Consider the following 17,828-nt stretch of genomic DNA (forward strand, 5'->3'; position numbering starts at 1 on the left):
GTCATGCCCTAAATGGAGGGGGCATGTAAGTTTCTTGAACTTTGCTTAAATTGTAGTTTCTACATCCTTTCTCTACTACTTTGGATCTTTTCTTTTTCAGACAAAACTCATTCTCACTCATCCTTTCCATTCCCCTTTTAAAAGGGGAACACTGAAACCAAGTATGTGGAAAATATTAATACATTGAAAATAAAAATGATATAGGGATAGAAATCTAACTACTTTTCTGATGTCTTTCTGGCCAGAGTGCAAGAGAGGGGTTCTCAAAGAGCATACCTGATGTCAGATCCTTGCTCTTTCCATCATGTTCCAGTGCTTCTGAGATGCTCAGCTTTACCACCATGACACCAACAAGTTCATGTGAGGTAAGAAATTCCTGTGACCCATTCACTGCTGCTCAGTAAACTTTCTGTGGCTATTCAAGCACCTCTGTGACAGGAAATGCTTGAATGTTAGGGCATAATTCTGCAAATGAAGTTTTGGTAACTGCAGGCTGAATTGCTGGGAAGTGGTTCTGTTTCATACCTTGTCTCTTGACAGCCCTGCAAGAAGCCCAGCTATGGCTTAGGCATGTTGCTGCTCACTTGTGCAGCAGGGCAGAGCCACCCTAACCTGGCCAAGGGGGTCTCATGGGCCGTGGGGATGGAGCACAGGGTGTGCAAAGGGAAAGCTGGAGCCAGGTTTGGCCAGCCAGTAGAGGCTGGGAGAAGGGGGGTGGTGGAGGATGCCCAGCTTCTGTTTCCAGCCCCCTAAAGGGGGGTTCCAGGGAAGGCAAAGCCAGGCTCCTTCCAGCATAACCATAAGAGGCCAGGGACATGAGTAGGCACAAGAGAAATCCCAGGCAGTGCCCTCCATCCCAAGCTGCCTGCTCAGGACTGCAGGGCAGCAGGCACAGCCTCAAGGACTGACTCTCAAAGGGTGCCCAGGCTCAGTGGTGGCACCACAGGGGCTCCAGTGCTGCCAGGATGGGCTGGCAGGGACAGCCAGCTGGGCTGCCCTGGAAACGAGCTCCTCTGGGTGCCCATCCTTTTTAGAAATATATAGATATAGATACATACATATATATATATATACACACACATATATATGTATGTCTGTATGTGATACGTATATATATGTATGTGTATGTATATATGTATTATTTTTTAAATTGTGAGGTATTTGGGCATGGATAGGGTTCGTTTATTTGTTTGTTTCAAGTCATCCTTTTGCACTTGGAGCAGCGGTGGTGTGGCCAGTGAGGGTGACTGACGGGTCGTGTGGCTTGCTGGGGGCGATGCTGTGCTTTGATCGCTGCCGGAGCTGGCAGCCTGGCAGCCCAGGAGGGGCTTGCGAGCGGCTTTTTAAAGCCTGGGATTTCCAGCGCTCCTCAGGATGAGTCGCAGCTCGGCAGCCCTGCACAGAGCAGATGTGCGGAGGGGCGGGAAATGCTTTCGGCTGAACCCAAAAAGTACGTGCCAGGAGGAAGGCTTCAGGAAGTGGGAGCTGGGCAGGGAGGAGGGAACGGGGCATTTCTCTTCTGCTTCGTTTTCTAAGCAATAATTTAAATGGATTGCTTCTTCTTTAATAGGAAAATCTCACTGAAGTTGTTTTAATGTGAATTTTGATGTTTATTTTCTGTGTGTATATGTTTATCTGTTTGTGCTGTTTAGCTTTTTAGGACTGATTTGTAGTCTTGGCTGATGGGAGAAGTGGTTGTGCAAGGGGTTGGTGTAGCAGGAGGTTGCTTACGATGGTATTTGTTGCATCATCAAGAGCTGACTGAGTAAACCTTATTGGATCTGATCCTTAATAGCAGGAAGAACATTTTTATGAAAAAGGAAATATAAATGAACTCCTAAAGCAGATTTCAGAGCTGTTATCCTTTTGTGGAACATATTTATAGAATGTAAAGTGACCTAAATGAAGTGCTGTAGAAAGGCTTCTCAATAGTTTATACATTAAGCTAGGATTATTTGAACACATTCATAATGAAAAGAGGATTTTGTTGTGCATTAAAAATTAGTTATGATGATTTGAGGCAGAAGACCGAGATAAGTCAGCAAGCTAAATAAAAAGAATTTGTGTAGCTCTGTCCTCATACAGCCCTATCCCAGTATACCCTGACCTTATACCACTACAATATTTTGTAGAGATTTTAGTACAGAAGATTCACTGCTACATCTTTGCTAACTTGTGTGGACTTAGTTTTATTAGCCAGCCCAGCCCTGGCATTCAAAGAAGTCTATGAAGAATATTTGTTTCTAGTCTGAAGAGTGGAAGAGAAAAGGAATGCTGTGGGAAAAAACTGCAGCTGGGAGGGAAGCTGTGGATTTTGTTTCATTGCAACAGGTCCTGGAATAAGTGAGACAAAAAGTTGGAGCAAGCTTTTTACAGAGTCATTTAAAGTAATAAATAAGTGGTAAGTGAAAAGGAATTTGAGTATATAACTCATAACTCCAGATTATTTACCAATATTGTGTTCTGGCACTGCCAAAGGTCTTAATTTTCAGTTGGTCTTTTTAATCCCTTCTTTACTGCAGTGACCCTTTTTGCTGTTAAATTTTCTCTAAAGTTTCTGAGGAAATCCAAGTTTTGTTCCCTGTCATGATATACTTACCAAATTTTCAACTAATTCACATCCTGTATTGCTTTCTCTTGCCACAAACTTAGCTGTGCAAAATCATGTGTATATGCAACTAAGTAAGTTGATCAAGGGATCTAAATTTGGTTGACTTTGTTTGGCTACCTTGAGAGGTTGCAAATTATCCTCCCTTAGGATGTCCTGTGTTTCCAATGCTCTCAGGTGCCAGCCTGGAAAGAGAGGGTGGCTGCTGAAGATGATCTGCTTAGTCCAGCAGGCCCTGGCCAAGCAATTGGGAAGCAGAATTCAGTGCACAAACAGGACCAAGGGTAGAGACGTGTGTCTGAATATTGTTGCAGGTGGTTAATCGAGGCTGGTCACACTCCTAACCCCCAGGGCATGACAAAGCATGGTTGCTGCATGAGATGATTCAGCTTCTTTGGTATCAATGTACCCAAGAGATTTTCAAAGTTATTCAAACTTAATAGAAGCATGGGGTTGCAAGACGTTGCAGCTGCAATAAGTCAAACTCTCTCAGTCCTGAAAAGCAGGAAATCTTAGTGTATAGGTGCAAGGAAATTTAAGTAGCTACTCATAATGCAGCTGAGAGGAAGCACCAGGCTGACTTGCATAAATTGGTTGCAGGCTGCTAGACAGTCTTTCTAAATTCTGTGATGAGGACAGCCACCCTAGGAAAGGTTTAAATAAAAAGATATTGCTCAGATTTGGTAGGGCACTGGGACTTGAAGGTGAGCTTAGCAGGTAAATAAGTCAGCAGTCAGAAATGCCTGGTACAGATGGCAGTCAGTGCCTGAACATGTGATGGGGCACATGCAGAATGCAGGGCATGGTTCAAGGATGCAGCCTGGGGCTGCTGTGCAGCTGGATCACCCAATGTGCCTGGGCCAGCCTGTTACAGTGAGGGCTGAGCTGCGAGTTAGCAGCTGATCCTGCTGACAACAGCCCAGCCACACGGGATGATGGTATCAGCAGCTTCATTTGACAGCATTTGCAAAGTTTAAACATACCCTAAGCAGAATGCCCAAGAAACAGGGAGATGGACTGTTGTAATTTTTGCTGATCCCTCTGGACTGACTGCCATCAGCACAGCTGTGCTGCCAGTGAAATGAGTGAGTAGGTGAAACCAAGCCCTTGCTGGCTGCATGATATAAAGGGCAACATTTAAACACCTCCAGTTAATCTAAACCTCCTAAAGCAACAGGAAAGAGCTTGCTTTGTGCTTTGCAAAGTTAGCAATGCCTAAAAAAGACCTTGATCTCAAGTGAGAAGGAAATTTGTTTGGGTTTCAATTAAAAAAAGGACAGAGTACTTTTATCAAACTTTCTGCAACCAATAATGTAGCGCTTAATATATTACTTGCATTTTCTTTCTTTTGAGAAAGAAAAATATGCATAATTTCTTATATATATGATATCTTTTGCTAAAATTTCTGTACTGGAACTTGTGCAAGTACTCAAATGATGTAAATTGACTTTACTATGAAAGGGTCAGCATGGCTTAGAAACCTGCGGTGTTGTTGTCACCACGCAGTCACTGTCATAAGAGGTCCCACCCTCCATGGTGCTGCAGAGACCATTGCACCCCAGTTGAGTGATAGCAAATGAAGGTGACTTTGGGAGCACCAGGGAGACTCTTAGTGGATCAATGCTGGCACTTTGGAAAGCTCCAGTGGCACTGCTGTAGGTAAGTGCCAGTCAGTTACTCCTCAAGCAGCTCGTGAGGGAAGGCAGCATGGCTCAAATGCTAGAGGGCTGCAAAATCTGCAGTGTTTGCCATCCCTCCTTCACAGCAAAGGAGGTAGCAGTCTGATGATGTCCTGGGTAATGCTTCAAAAAACTTAAATAACCCATTTGTATTAGAATTACTTGGTATTTGTGGCTGTTGAATTGCTTTGCACTCTGTCATTAGCTCATTGTTTGATACCACAAAACTAATAGCAACAAACTTTTGCTGAAGTTCAATGCAATTTCACAACTAATAGTAACTATTTGTGTTCAGTGGGCTTTTACTCCTGGAGAAAACTTGAATATCTCTCTTACCCCCACAGCTGTCGTGGGCAAATTGTTCCTTTAGCTGTTTTTCCATTGAGAGATGCTCTTTATTGTGATGCTTTTCCAGAGTTGGGTGGACAAAGGAAGGTGCAGTGTGAACTCAAATCTAGTATGGACATGACTTGAGGCAGACACAGTGCTTTGTTAGACTTCTGTTTGTTTTTTGAGATTCTCTTGTGCATATTACTTTGCTGGCTTTTTTGTATGCTTTATAACAAAGTTTTTAATATGCTTTTTAACATAAATGTTCTTTTCTGTAAATGGTACTTTTCTTCTTAAATCAGAAAACGAAGCTGCCTTGTACTGAAATTTTCTGTTCTGGTACTTCATCCTGATTCCAAACTGATGTTGCAGAGGCAATGTATGAGATTATTCAAATTGATCCCATATCTAGAGATTATCATGAGGGTGAGAGGAAAATATTTCCTAACGTAGATGCGCTAAAATTTTTGTTAGTTTTTGTAGAGTCTTGAAAAGTGGACTGTGGAATTAAAACAAGGGACTACATTAAAATAACTGCATCATCCCTGTTTTCAGTGGGTTGCGCAGTGCAGAGGAAAAGGATGAAGCTTCCTTCACTGTTGCATCAAAATTGTCTTGATGCTTCTCCAAACCAAAGTTGCTTGCTTTTGTGTAAGGTATTGTTTCTTCTCCCAGGATAAGCTCTGCCATGAGATAATTTCTAAGAGGTACAGACATTACTTATACTATACACACCTATTTCCACCAAATGTGCCAATTTATCCTTCGTTAGTTTAATGCTTTAGAAATCTGAAAGTCTTGATTGCTGTAATTTATCTTTAATTATGCTCATATTTCAGTTTTGTATTAGTTTGCAAGTGTTGCTTCAATCTTTGAAATGTCTTCAGTGCTGCGGTAGATTTCTAATTGTAAATGGAGCAGCCAGTTTCACTTGTTCATTTGGAGACATTGGTCTCTCTTCCTTTAGCAATGCTAAATCCACAAGAATTGTGTAAGTTCTTCAACCTCCATAGGACTTGAAAAGCAATGACCTCCTTCCTGGATGAGAGTTTGTTTTACTCTTGTTTTAGAGAGTTAAGGGTGGTTGTGCTGCTGCCGGAAGGTTTCATGTGGCAATAAAGATTTGCCTTTTGATGCAGAGATAGGTTTCCTTGAACATATTTCACCCAGTAATTACTCTTTCTTCCTAGTCATCTTGATTATCTCCATTACCTGTCGTGGCTATGTGCTTTATGCTGAGTGTCTAGTGAGAATTTGTCAGACTAAAATGCATTAGGCCATTGGACTTAAGATTGTATCAGTGATCCAGTTAGATTCTCTAAAATGAATCATAAAACACCTTAAAGGTGGATTTTTGTGATGCTTAGGCACCTAACAGTGCAGATAAACACCAGGGACTATTTTCAGCACCTCAGGAAAGCAGTAGATATTTTGCCAGCAGTGAAATCAATAGGTGTGAAGTGCCTAAGACCTCTGGAAATCATTCTTTTAATGTGGAATTTAAAGGCATGGTAGCAAAAAGAGTTGCAAATGAAGTGGAGCACTTAACTGCAGCCTCCCCATGCAAGAAATATTGTCTCTGCAGAGATTATCAATTGAAGGTATCTAAAGTCTCTGGTGTAAAACAGCATTTAGGTTCACTTGGCTCTTCATGTCCCCAGTTTCCTGTGAAAGTAACAGAAGGTAGGTAGGAAGATTTTCAATTTACTGAGACAGAATACATGCCCTCAAGTAATTGAAATCATATTTCATTTCACTTATGTCTTTAACCCTTATGTATTAACTGTGAGTTTTGAAGGTTTAGTGCTGGCCTAATGGAATGTTTTATGTTGGAAGGGTGGTTGTCCAGTCCTACCACCTGCTCCAAGCACAGCTCACTTCAACATTTTGACATTCTTTATGTTCATTCCCTGTGCACCTCTGTGAAGTGTCTGGCTCTGTCTTCTGCACAGCCCACCTTCGATGCATGGAGGAATATTAAACAGACACAAGCAGAAATAATATGGAATAATCCTCAGTTTAGAGTGATCAGACAGTTCTTTGATCTAAACAGAAACTGAATGCTACACTAATATCACACATGTGCTTGAAGTTAGCAGATTGAGAGTGTTCACTTGCTCTATTCCCCATGTTCTTCCTCTTAAAAGCATCTGTTGCCAGACTGCCAGGTGTGAGACAGGAGATGGTGGGGCTCTGATCTGACTACTTTTAGCAGTTTTCATGTTCCCAAATATACGTGATAGAATGACCAAATGGCATCAAGAAGTTGGGTTGCCCTCCACTCTCACCCATGCCACCCATGACCAAAATTTCTTTTTGAAGTATAGAAATTACCCTGGTTGGTGAAGAATTTCTCTGGTTTCAGACCTTCAGCTAAGAATATTTCCTGCAGAAAAAGAAGTGGGTTTTTTACAAATAGTAAAAAGTAGAGAGGGAAATCTACAGTTCTTTATGAATAGCTAGTAAAAATTGTAAAAAAGCTTCATTGTAATGTAGCTAAAGAAGTGTAATTCTACTATTATTATAGTATTCTATTTCCTTCATCATTCACCACAGTTCTTCATAGGTGATAGAAGAATTCTAGAGCAGAGAATCCAACAGGAGCCAAATGACCACATTGATGAAAATTATTAGCAGTTTGTATTTTAAAAAAGTAGCATTACAAACACCGTACAGGATTAGTAAAAGTTGTTAACATCTTGCCTTAGCTGATTTACTGGGATGTGCTTTCATTTTGTAATCAGCCTTTGAAAAGTCAATGTCAGCTGATGGGATTTTTTTTCAACAGTCCTTAAAAATAAGCACAGTGTTTCATGGGATCTTTTTAAACTGTAGGGCACTTTTCTCAGAGCAGTTTCCATGCACAAATCTTCCAGTAGCAGTTGAGGGGGTCTCCCCAAGAAGCTGAACAGTGGAATGAAAAGACTGCTAACATCTAGACAAGGTGCATAAGGCCAGAGATGGCTGGTGAAGGATGTGCTTTCTGCTGTCAATAGTAAGGAAGAAATTTTATTTTTTTAAATTAAAATATAAACATTCAGCTGTCCAAAAGCCAGAGTTCATGTTGAAACCTCAGAACAGAGCTCAGAAACCAGTGGCAGAGATCAGAATTTCAGTGTGTTGCCAACAGCTGTGGACAGGCAGATATTTCACCATGTACTTCTGTTAAATCCAGTAACAGGAGCCTCACTTGGGAGCTGAGCTTGTGCTGCTGGGGCTGATGAAATGGGAGAGGGATTGTTCCAGGCTGACCATGGGTACTGTGGCATTGCCTTGTCAGCAGTGACAGCTGATCAAATGGCTTTTGACGCATGGTGGGCAGGCTGCAGCAGCAGCAGCCTGGTATGAGGCATCTGTGGCTGATGAAATGGGAACAGCAATCATCTGTTGATGCTGAGATAGGATGGGATGAAACAGAGCAGGATGAGATACAAGAGCTCAAAAGAGGCAGTGGAGGGAGATAAGCTCAGGTGAAGAGCCCAAGTTATCCCCAAGGGTAACAGAGCCAAGTGAGGTCAAAACACTCTCACCCCCAAGTGGCGAGCATAGAACAATGAGATTTCTTTTTTAGGTGAATTTTGTGTGATTATTAAAGAACTCCAGTTAGCAGCAGGATGCTCAGAAGGAGAAAAATAATGCATGAAAATATGCTGCATAATAAGATTAAAACAAATATTTGCTGTAGCTTCTCCCTGATGATGACTGCTAAATTTCTTATATTGAAGGACTTAACCAGCATATCGTGTTCTGACCACCCATGTTTTTTTAACTAACATGCTCCAAGGCTATAAAATATATTTATGTCCTGAGATTTCTGCCGGCTGCTTTGTTGTTGCACTGTGCTAGCAGTCATCTGTTCCCTGGTGGCCAAACAAATATGCACTGAACTGTGATAGTCCAGCTAATTTTGATGCAGTGTCAGCATTGATTAGATTTGTTCAGTGTGCTGCCTGCCCGAGCGTGTACAGCTTGGGTTGGGATTTGAGGTGCATTTGGACAGAGCATCAGATAGTTTTGGTGTCATTTATGGCCAAGGGGACAATATGGTGAGTGTCTCAGGGGTCACATTAAGGAACTGTCTGCACTGGCATGCAAGCCTGTTAGAGATGACAGGGGAAAGATGGTCTGAGCCCCCAACTCAATTGAGTGTGAGCAGCTTCTGGTAGTGGGTTTCTATTTGCTTGTTTTTCAAAATTTCGTAAGCCATGGTAGAATTTCGTTCTTTTATGTTTAAGACTAGAATTGGATGCATTTAAATAGAACATAAAATTTCTGTAGAAGAAAATGTTGTGAAGGCCTCATTAATGTTACCTGTGTGGATTATACAAGTGCACTAATACTGGAACAGAAATGTTCTCAGAAAACATGCCTTTGGTACCTTGGCTTAAAATTTTCAGGTCTTAAAATTAAAGTCCATTGCCTCAAGGTTTCATTCTAGTGGCATGGATTCAGGAGAGGAAACCAAATGCTAATTATTTGCCAGGTCTTTCCCACAAAGTAAGGCTGGGCTGTGCCGACATGCTCCATAAAAAAAAAAAAATTTGTAGAACATTGGGTAATCCCTCATGTTTGCCAATCCCTGCCCAAGCCATGCAGAGAGCACACAAGCTGGAACACAAGTTTGTTTTTCAGCTGGGCTGATATTTGGGGTTGGATTTTTTTTTTCTTTTGTGCTCTGATAAACAAATGTGTCCTTTATCACTGATTTCAGCAGTGTAGCTGAAGATGTACATAGAAAGCAATGTCTCTGTGCTTTCCAGAAAGGGCTTTACATTTTAAATTACTTTTAGTCAGTCTCCTGAGAGATGAAAATATGCCCTTTGAGAGCTTTGCAACTAGCAGACATATATTAAAACTTAAATTATTTTTAGTCTCATTGTTTGCTACTGATTGCTATGTTATCATTTTAATATATCATTAATTTAGAAAACATCTGAATTATTAATATCTATTGCTTTTACTGACTCATTAGGCTGGATATGTAAAAATCTGAGTGTGCCTGCTTTAAGTATCTATCAGATTTATTCTCGTATTGAGAACTTGATGAGGTTTTGATGGTTTTCTCTTTGGAGTTTTTTGCGGGAGGTCAATGTTTATTGCTGCCATCCCCAGCCATGCCTCATTAGATTGCTTACAAGAAGTTTAAGTACAGATATTAGGGGCCTGAAAGAAAGCATCTCACCAAAGCAGAGGCTGTGCTAAACATGAGATCTTAAGGATACAAATGAGTCCTGAAATCCATTGTTTTGTATCAACTGGCCAGGAGCCCAGAAGCAAATTTCTGGAATGGAATCAACTAGATACGTACTTTATTGTAGGAAAAAAATTCTCAAGGTTTTCCCGAAAATTTACGATGACGGTCTGCATGAACACTTGCCTGGTCTGGGGCAGATGCCTGACTTTGCTCCTTGCCCTGTTATACACAGGCAGTTCCTGTTCTTCTTTGAGACTTTTGGATGGACTGCATAGAAGTCACATGCATTGAAGTCCATTTGCTAAACCAGTTTTCATTTTGATTAAAGCATGCTGTAAATGTGTATTTGAGTGCTCCTGGCTCTGGCATGTGAACTGACTGGAACAAGTGTGGAAGAGGACTGTCACCCAGAGGCTAATAAGGAAAGCAACTTCTCCACATGTGGGTGATCACGATTTAACTTGACTTTCTGAGGGTCAAATTAATCTGACCCTACTGTGTGGTATTGGAACACAGCACTGTCATCCAGAACAAGCAAAGTTGTTGTCTTGATTTTGTTTGGGGCTTTTTTAAAAGCCCAAAGATATTAACAACATTTTCCAAAAAATCTTCATTTTAAATATGTTGTCTTTTGTAAAATATCTGAGGATCACTAGTTCTGCTATAGTCTCTGCACAGCAATGACCTGTTTGCTGCTTCAACAGTTCCTACGTACAAGATATTTCATTAAGCGCCAAATTTTGTCATAATTTCAAACCAGATGGTGCTTCATACTGAAATTACCTGGATTACATGGGCTATCAGTGAAATTATAAGGAACTTAGCAAATACTATCTGCTAGCTAGCATGCTTGGATTTCTCCCATCTCAGCTAACATACCTAACATTGTTTAGTATTTTTCTTCAAAATTTTCAGGTGTAACAGTATAGACAAGATTTTGAACAGCAATTCAAACTTCTATGTTGTGAATCCACAGAGCAGTTCAACACAGGGAGGCTGCTATGTTAATTTATTCCCTCGTTAGTGCACATTAATCCCCCATGTAAGCAAGCCCTTCCTTAAGCTGATTTCAGTGTAAATCATTTCCACAAGATGAGCTTGCACCCATGAGCAAAACCAGAGGGTGAATAAAGCTTTGGATAATCTTACATCCACCTAATGCCAATCATACAACCATTTCAGTCCATTTTCTACCCCTACCCAATGAGAGGGGGACCTGCCCTTGCCCTCCTTTTTTAACAACAATTTTTTTTTCTTCTGCATATAATAATTTTGTCTTATTTATTCATCTTAGCATCTGAAAAGCAGAAACAGATGGCTGTAATTATTTAGCCATCATTTTATCACTAAAAATCAAATTACAAAAGCTTTCTTAGAATGACTTTCCTCATCTGTTTCATAGAAAGTTTATTTTTCTATCTGGTGCCTGCTTCCTTTGCCAGGTAGCTGAGGGACAACTGTTAATTGTTTACTGTCCATTTGCCTGAAGATCTGTTAGCTACACTCCCAGCAAAGCCCTCCAAGCAGCCATGTAGGTGACAGTGTTTTGATGTTGAAGTCACTTCATATGTAAGGGTAAGGCCACATCATAATTTATGTGAGTTGTCAGGTCCTCCAACAGCTCATAGAGTCAAAATGCAAATGATCGTAGCATTAATTCAGAAAGAGTCAGAGTGAGGACAGGGTTGGCAAGTATGCCAGGAGCTGGCCCTGGTGCAATTACTGGCATCTTCATGGGCTGCTTGCCTACATTTGGATTTTTGACCTGAACAATCAGGTCATTCTGGATGGTGCCTTTGAAATGCTCACTCAGGAAATGGATGTGTCTTCAGCAGAGTGCTCAGGATTCTGTCCCAGGACCAAAATATAGAGGGAGGCAAAGCGAGTCTGGGGGAAAAATGGACCAGTGAACTCATTTCAATTAAGCACTTGAAAACTTGGTTCACCCATTAAATATTCAATATATTGAGTAAAATAGAATGTCTTCCTTCATTATCATTATGTTAAATTGCATCCTTAAAGAGAAGGAGCCACTCTACATTGCATGGCTGTGATGATACTGAGCACCCATAAATACGGTTGAGATAGGTGTGTTAGGTCAGCTGTACATCACCATAGCAGTGTGAAACAGCTGAAGGGGAACTTCTCCCAATTTATCTTTTAATTTTTTTCAAGTTTTTTTTTCAGTTGCATTCTCAAGAGGTCTAAATTTGGAGTTAATAAAATAGAAGTGATCAGGCTAAAGTAAGTCATAGTTGCCAGTATCTTGGTGACACAAGATGGATACAAAATCTGTGCTTTAGCAAGCCTAAAAGGCAGGACCTTCCCCACAATACAAACTAATCTTTTGCTGATTCATGGCAGCTGTCATTGACCATTTGACTCGTAATTTTGGTGCTAAGAGAGGCTAATATGGACATAACACAGTCAGACTCATCAGTGTTCCTAGTAAATGCAACCTGCTGTATGTAGCTGCCATCCTGCTTACCAAGTTATCTGGAAAGATTTGTAATAATTATTCGAGTTTTCTTGGGTTAGAACACTCATAGTAACCTGGAATATTCTCCTATAATTTCATTTTATTCTTACTAGTTGTGGAAAACTAAAAGTATAAAAAGAAATGCATAGAGTAGTAACTGCTTTTGAGAAGATATGCAAAAACCAGCTTCTCCTCAAAGCTCATCACTAAGCTTGTAATTTCTTTTTTATATTTCTAGCTCTCATCTTTATATGGTAAAAAATTTACTTTGGTAAGTATTTATCTTCTGCTAAAAGGCCAGTTTTTCAGAGTCAACACTGTAGGAAAAGAGAAAAAGCCTAAATTAATTAATATCCTAAAACCTTGATCATAGTGCTACTTGCCTTCAGCTGGATGTTATGCTGCATGGAAGATGGGTCTGTATTAGAAAGGCAGCAGTTGTTTACCATAGTAGATTTAAAATTCTCAACCTTAAGAGTATTTGAATCTCTAAATTTAAATTTTTCTATTGTGAAAATATGCCAAATTGGTGAAATACATTATGTGAGTAAAATGAGGTATATATTCTCCTTGACTATTTGTACTGGTTTATTTAGAAATTTTCCACCAGTTTAATGAAATTATTTTTCATCCAAGTTGAGGTTTTCTGTTGAAATATATCTATGCACACACACACATAGATATGCACATTTTCCCTCTCAGATTCAAAGGACAGTGTTATAAATGGCTCTCGGTCTTTGTCAGCTTGTTCTATTTCATTCAGCTTGGATGCCTGCCACATCCTGCTCTGTCAGGGTAACACCAGCAGAAGGAATGAGTAGCTGTCTTTCCATTCAGATCTGAAAGTTATCTGACTGCTATTAACATTGGAGCAGAAGTGGTCATGGTATTTCATGGGCTCCCCTGGGCGCAAGATCCAAAGTCTGTGTAATCTAAACATCTCCCACTTTAATTTCTCACTGAGACGGAAGGCTCTGTGTAATCCCTGCTATTTATTACTTTCCAGATTCCACTCTGTAAGCATCAATAGTTTATATTTCATCCAGTATTGCCAGCAAACTGTAAGCTGAGTTAACAAATGTGTCATGTGAGATATTTTTCAGCTTTTGACACAGCTCACCACCCGCAAATGAGTAAATGAGGCCAAAATGTTCAAGTCAGCTTCTCTCTAGCACAGAGATAAGGTGAGACACCTTTGGGTGTGAAATTTGTAGTCCATTTCTCAAATGAATTTCTGCAACAGTGAATTCCTATATGTTGAAGTAAAACATAAATCATATGACAGGCAAGTACTACTTGCCCTGAATTACATTTATATAATAGCCCTCTGTATAATAAACCTCTAGGTAGAATGAAATCCTTGGCATGCCTAACAAATAAGCTGGAAAGGAAGAAAAAAATGAAGCCTTTTCCTTTCTCCCCAGTTTAGCTTCTTTGGTATGCACTGCCAGAAATATGGCAGGGTTGCAATTCAGTGCACACACCCTGCTAAGATTAATAGGTTTGAGAGAGGAGAGGCATTACCATGCTTAATTTGCATGCCCAGGCAGCCCTGCTCTGAGAGCACGGTGCTGGCTCTGCCTGGTGCCACAAACAGTTGTGGCTGCTTTCTTTGCTGGGCCACCTCACTGTGCCCTGCCTGCTCTTACACGACCTCTCATACCTTTCTCGAGGGTAAATCCTACGCATGGTGGCATTTTTTATTGCTGCCTAAGCACTGGAAATAACAGTCATGGCCCCCAGTGCAACCAGCACCAGCAGATGCTCTCTTCCATTTCTTCCCACTTCTACAGTGATGTGATCTCTGTATGGTGAAGTGCCATATAGGCAGTAGCCATGCTGTCAAGGGTAGAGTCTGTCAGATGACTGAGAAGGCTTGAAAGCACCTTCCTGCTTTGAAGCCATAGCTTTTGTACTTTTCACTACATGACTTCAATCCAGAGAGCTTTGCTGCCAGCATTTCTGCCCCAGACCTGCTGCTGTGTGTGTGCTCCGGGTGTGCACCGCACTTCACCGTGCCCTCCCTATTGCCAAATGCAGCCTCCCCAGGGCTTGCCCCAGGAGGGTGGCAGAGTTGGGGGGATAAAGCCCTCAGCTAGGACAGGGAGGGGGCTGTACTCTGTGCGCTTTACAGATGAGTGAGGAATATAAGGCAGAAAGGAGAAGCAGCAGTATGAGAGATTAGGAGGTAGCAATGGGAAAGAAAGGGTGTACTCATCATTTTTAAAATGGCTGCTTAAATACTACAAGTGGTTATCATCACATAATTATCATATTAACCTGTTCTGTCCCCCAGCTCCTCTCTCACTGGCCAAAATCAGCCTTATCACACATTCCACACATTGCTGAGCTGTGCAGCGGAGAAAGGGGGTGAAGTGAAGCAGGTGCCCAGCTGGGCCCAGGTGCCCAGCTGTGGACTCTGAGAAGAGTCCAAATTGCCCCCATGAGGCAATTTGGACACTTCTCATTGCTAATGCTAATGTGAGCTGAGTGAATTAGCTGCAGGCTGCCTTGCTGCTGAATATAGCCAGTGAAAAATCTGAATTTGATTTAAAAAAAAATACAGAGGAAGCCTATTCATGTGCTGAAGATACAGGGCAGTGAAAGAGGTGTCAAGACTATTTAATGTATGTTTTCTTGCACAGGCAGTGTTAGTGCCGCTATTATACCTCTCATCTCCTCTCTTCTGCATGGAGAATTCCCAGGTTTTGTAGCACCGAGTTAGTGTACAGTGAACCTGGGGAGACCAGGGGATTTAATGTTTGTAAGTGTGGGATTTGATATCATTGTTCCTGAAAAAACCAAACTGTGACAAGTTATTTCTTGCTGTCAGTCTGTGTTGTCAGCCAGCTCTGTGCCCCAAAGTGCAGCAATTACCCAGAACAAGTTTTATGCTCATGCTTCTTTGCCTTTTCCACATCATCATCGCTTCCTTAGTTGTCTTTTCCAGTCTGCTTTCTCTGTTGCTCTTTTCTTAAGATAAATGTCTACTGTCAAAATTATGAAAGTTACCTCAGGGAAACTTGATTACAGGGGATGTGAAAAGAACTCAGAAGCATGTATTTCATTTGCACGAGCTGTGGAAGTGAATGCCAAAAGCCTGAGCATGTGTTCCATGGACTAAGGGTCCCAAATGGGCTAAACTTTCCTTTTCCTCTGTTTTCCATTCAGGGTTTGACCATGAGTACCCAGCCACACACTGTGACCAAGGCAGAGATCCCTGGCCATGTTCTTTACACCGTAGGAGCGTGTGTGCTCATTATTGGCTCCATTGGCATAATTGGAAACCTCCTAGTCCTCTATGCATTTTACAGGTACAAAAATTCCTTTTGTGTTCTGAGTGGCCTTGGGTTTCACCTCTGCCCATGTGTAGATTTCTGCATTGCTTTCCACTTGGGTTAAATGTAATGGCAACAAATATGAGGGGAGAGAGAGGAGAAGGCAACCCTACATGGATGAAAACACATCCATGTGCATCATTGACATCCCCAGTGTAAATTCCTGATGGTTTAAAGAATCAAATAAAATGAGAAAAAAATTGTTCTATAAGCAATCTCCAATTGAAAGTTTAAAGAATGGTTTAATACTTCTAATGATAGAAACCACAGTCTTGCAGCTGTAGACTCGTTCACTTACCCTGTAGCATTTGCACAAATACTTGACAAACAGTAACACTCTTCCCAGGAGCCCAGTGGTCCTGAAAGGACCAAGAAGGCAATCTGCTACATGAAATGAGCTCATACTGCCAGTGTATTTCCTGCTTCAGGCAGATCATAGGATTTCTGTCCGTTTTTGTGCTCTCTTGGCAAAGTAATAGGAGGCCAAAGCTACTGCAGCTAGAGTATGCAAAAATCTCATGGAAAAAAGAAACATTTGCCCTCTATCCCTCAATGTGATGATAGATTTCAAAATCTTCTGCATTCACTACTTGCTGTCATTATGCATGGTGATGCAGCAATGCTAGAGACACTAGTGGGGTTATGAACCAAGCATTGGTTTCCTATTCTTAAATGTTTAAGACAAATAAATTAGTTATTTTGAATAACCAGCTTCTAATATGATTTAGAGAAAATTAATTCCCACAACTGTAGATACCTTCATGACTTTTTAAAATGCAGCACAAGCTCTGTATTTTTCTTGAAATGTGTGTGGTTTATCTGGTGTAATAAAAGCATTAAATTGTCAAAGTGGGAATATCTGCATGGGCAGATTAGCACCTGGGAATGTATGAACTCTGCACTCTCTCTTACTTTGTTTTTGCAGACAGTTATGAGACCCAAGAATTTATTAGAATTGCAGCAGCACTGAGATGGCTTTCTCACTTTCTTTTTCAGTATTTATCAGCATGAGGAAAGAAATTAATGTTAGCTGCAAATATTGATATTGCAAAGCACATCAGAAAGGTCTCAGTTGTTTTCCTTGGATAAGCTTTGCTTGCAGACCTCTTCTTTCACACTCCTTGTTGTGGTGTTTAATGTTGCCTGTTCATTTGCAACATGATAGGTTTCATTCTCTCTTACGAGATGTATATAAGCAAAAGCAAGCACTTTCTCCAAATCTCTGTCTGTGCTCTACTCATGCTGTAGCACTTTGCAAAGGTCATTTAGGTAGTGGTGTGTCAACCACTTCAGGCCAACTGTGTCAACACACCACCTCAGGTCAGCAGTTTTTAAAATATCACCAGAAGCAGATCCTTTGGCTCTGTAACTTTCTTCAGATGTTCCTTATGTACAGTACAAGGCACAATCAATATCACAGCACTCCTAGGGAACTGCTCTTCTGAACAAATCCATATTTATCAAGACAGCTGAAACTCTTCTTAGCTTGAAGAGGAAACAATCTATTTTATGGCTGTAGCTGCAGTAATTGACTGATGATTAGTAATTGATTCACTGCGAGTAACCATCGATTTCAACCTGGACAGTATTTGTTTTTGCTAGTAAGCAAAGTTAACTTTATAACTTTCCATTTTGTCTTTTTAAAACTATGTATTTCTCATGTTTTTAAGCAACAAGAAGCTGAGGACTCCCCAAAACTACTTTATAATGAATTTAGCTGTGAGCGACTTCCTGATGTCGGCTTCTCAGGCACCCATGTGCTTTGTCAACAGCTTGCACAGAGAATGGATACTTGGAGACATAGGTACTTTGCACACTAATTCACACCTTGCCAGCTTTATGCTGCCTGCACCCTGTTTCAGCCACAACAGCCTTGGCTTGTGCCATGGCTAGAGCAGCTCAAGTCTCTTGAGTGACCTCCCCAAACATTGTCAGTGTGATGTCACACGTTACAGCTGTGATTCTTTTATCTTACATATTTTGGAAAGGGAAGGAGTCAAGATCCACATGTAATCATGTCACCCTTTAGCTTGTAAGGGAGGTGTTACGACTAAAAATAGGTAGAAAGTTTTAGTAAGTTGTAAATAGTTTTTTTCTGTTAGTTACTACTTTCATTTAGAAATGTATGTATGTACATTGGCATGCTTCAAGGAATCTCATATTTAATTAAGAGATTTAAATAACAGTAGTCGTTTGAGGA

At 40.8% G+C, this 17,828-nt stretch overlaps 1 protein-coding gene across 1 annotated transcript in view; it reads left to right on the forward strand.

Annotated features, from left to right (window-relative positions):
- The first annotated feature begins 326 nt into the window (after positions 1 to 326).
- The window catches only part of LOC118686282 (melanopsin-like), a 34,539-nt gene continuing 17,037 nt past the window's right edge, over positions 327 to 17,828 (forward strand). The window contains exons 1-3 of the mRNA XM_036382412.1: positions 327 to 365; positions 15,462 to 15,604; positions 17,299 to 17,432. Of these exons, the coding sequence (XP_036238305.1) occupies positions 342 to 365; positions 15,462 to 15,604; positions 17,299 to 17,432 (301 nt within the window). The 5' untranslated portion in view covers positions 327 to 341. The remainder of the gene's footprint in view (positions 366 to 15,461; positions 15,605 to 17,298; positions 17,433 to 17,828) is intronic.

This window comes from Molothrus ater, chromosome 4 (genome assembly GCF_012460135.2).
Source record: "Molothrus ater isolate BHLD 08-10-18 breed brown headed cowbird chromosome 4, BPBGC_Mater_1.1, whole genome shotgun sequence".
Classification (NCBI taxonomy): Eukaryota; Metazoa; Chordata; class Aves; order Passeriformes; family Icteridae; genus Molothrus; species Molothrus ater.